Source organism: Egretta garzetta, unplaced genomic scaffold (genome assembly GCF_000687185.1).
Source record: "Egretta garzetta isolate BGI_Z169 unplaced genomic scaffold, ASM68718v1 scaffold238, whole genome shotgun sequence".
NCBI classification, from domain to species: Eukaryota; Metazoa; Chordata; class Aves; order Pelecaniformes; family Ardeidae; genus Egretta; species Egretta garzetta.
Window position 1 is genome coordinate 26,955 of NW_009260402.1, and position 649 is coordinate 27,603.

At 57.0% G+C, this 649-nt stretch overlaps 1 protein-coding gene across 1 annotated transcript in view; it reads right to left on the reverse strand.

Moving 5' to 3' along the window:
- Nucleotides 1-649, reverse strand: part of ADD2 (adducin 2) — a gene marked incomplete at its 5' end in the record, with an annotated part of 7,636 nt that overhangs the window by 3,289 nt on the left and 3,698 nt on the right. Inside the window, 2 exons of the mRNA XM_035898885.1 lie at nucleotides 2-23; nucleotides 142-261. Coding sequence (XP_035754778.1) covers nucleotides 2-23; nucleotides 142-261 — 142 coding nt within the window. The remainder of the gene's footprint in view (nucleotide 1; nucleotides 24-141; nucleotides 262-649) is intronic.

The window sequence follows — 649 nt, forward strand, 5'->3', positions numbered from 1 at the left end:
TCCTGGCGGTTTTGCTCCCGGATCTGCGGGTGAGATGCAGAGCGAGGACGGGGAAAAAGCCTCACCCTCCCACCCCGGGCTCTGCCGAGACCCCTGCACCCGCACCCAGAAGCCTCTGGGATTTTCGGGATGGGACGGTACCTTGTTCCTCATCTCCAGCACCTCCTGTGGGTCTGTGTAGAGGGGCACAAACTGGTTGGGGTTCTCAATTCGGATGGGGGTCCCGCTGCTGCCTTTTTCCACCTCGTCCGCTTTCAGCCACTGTGTCCCAGAGATAAAACCCCAATAAAATATGCAATTGTGGAGAGGGGAGACCCCGGAAAATGCGTCTTGCATGGAGGGGAGACCCAGTAAAGCCCCTGGTGCTCAGCTCCCTGGGCTGGGGAGGTGGGATTTAAAAATAAATATTATCATGAGGAGGGGGGGAATAGAGGAGGAAAGGAAGGCTTGCGTTAAACAAAGGCACCGAACGAAGCATTTCTCACTGCTGGAGAATCCCAGGGTGTTTCTGCACACTAGATTTTGGTGGGATCACTAACATCCCCATCCACCTTTTCTCTGGTACCCCAAAATCCCCCCCACCCGCCATTGGGCTGAGCCAGACCCCTTCCCAAATTAACCCAGCACACCCCCCCCCCGCCCCGGGCCA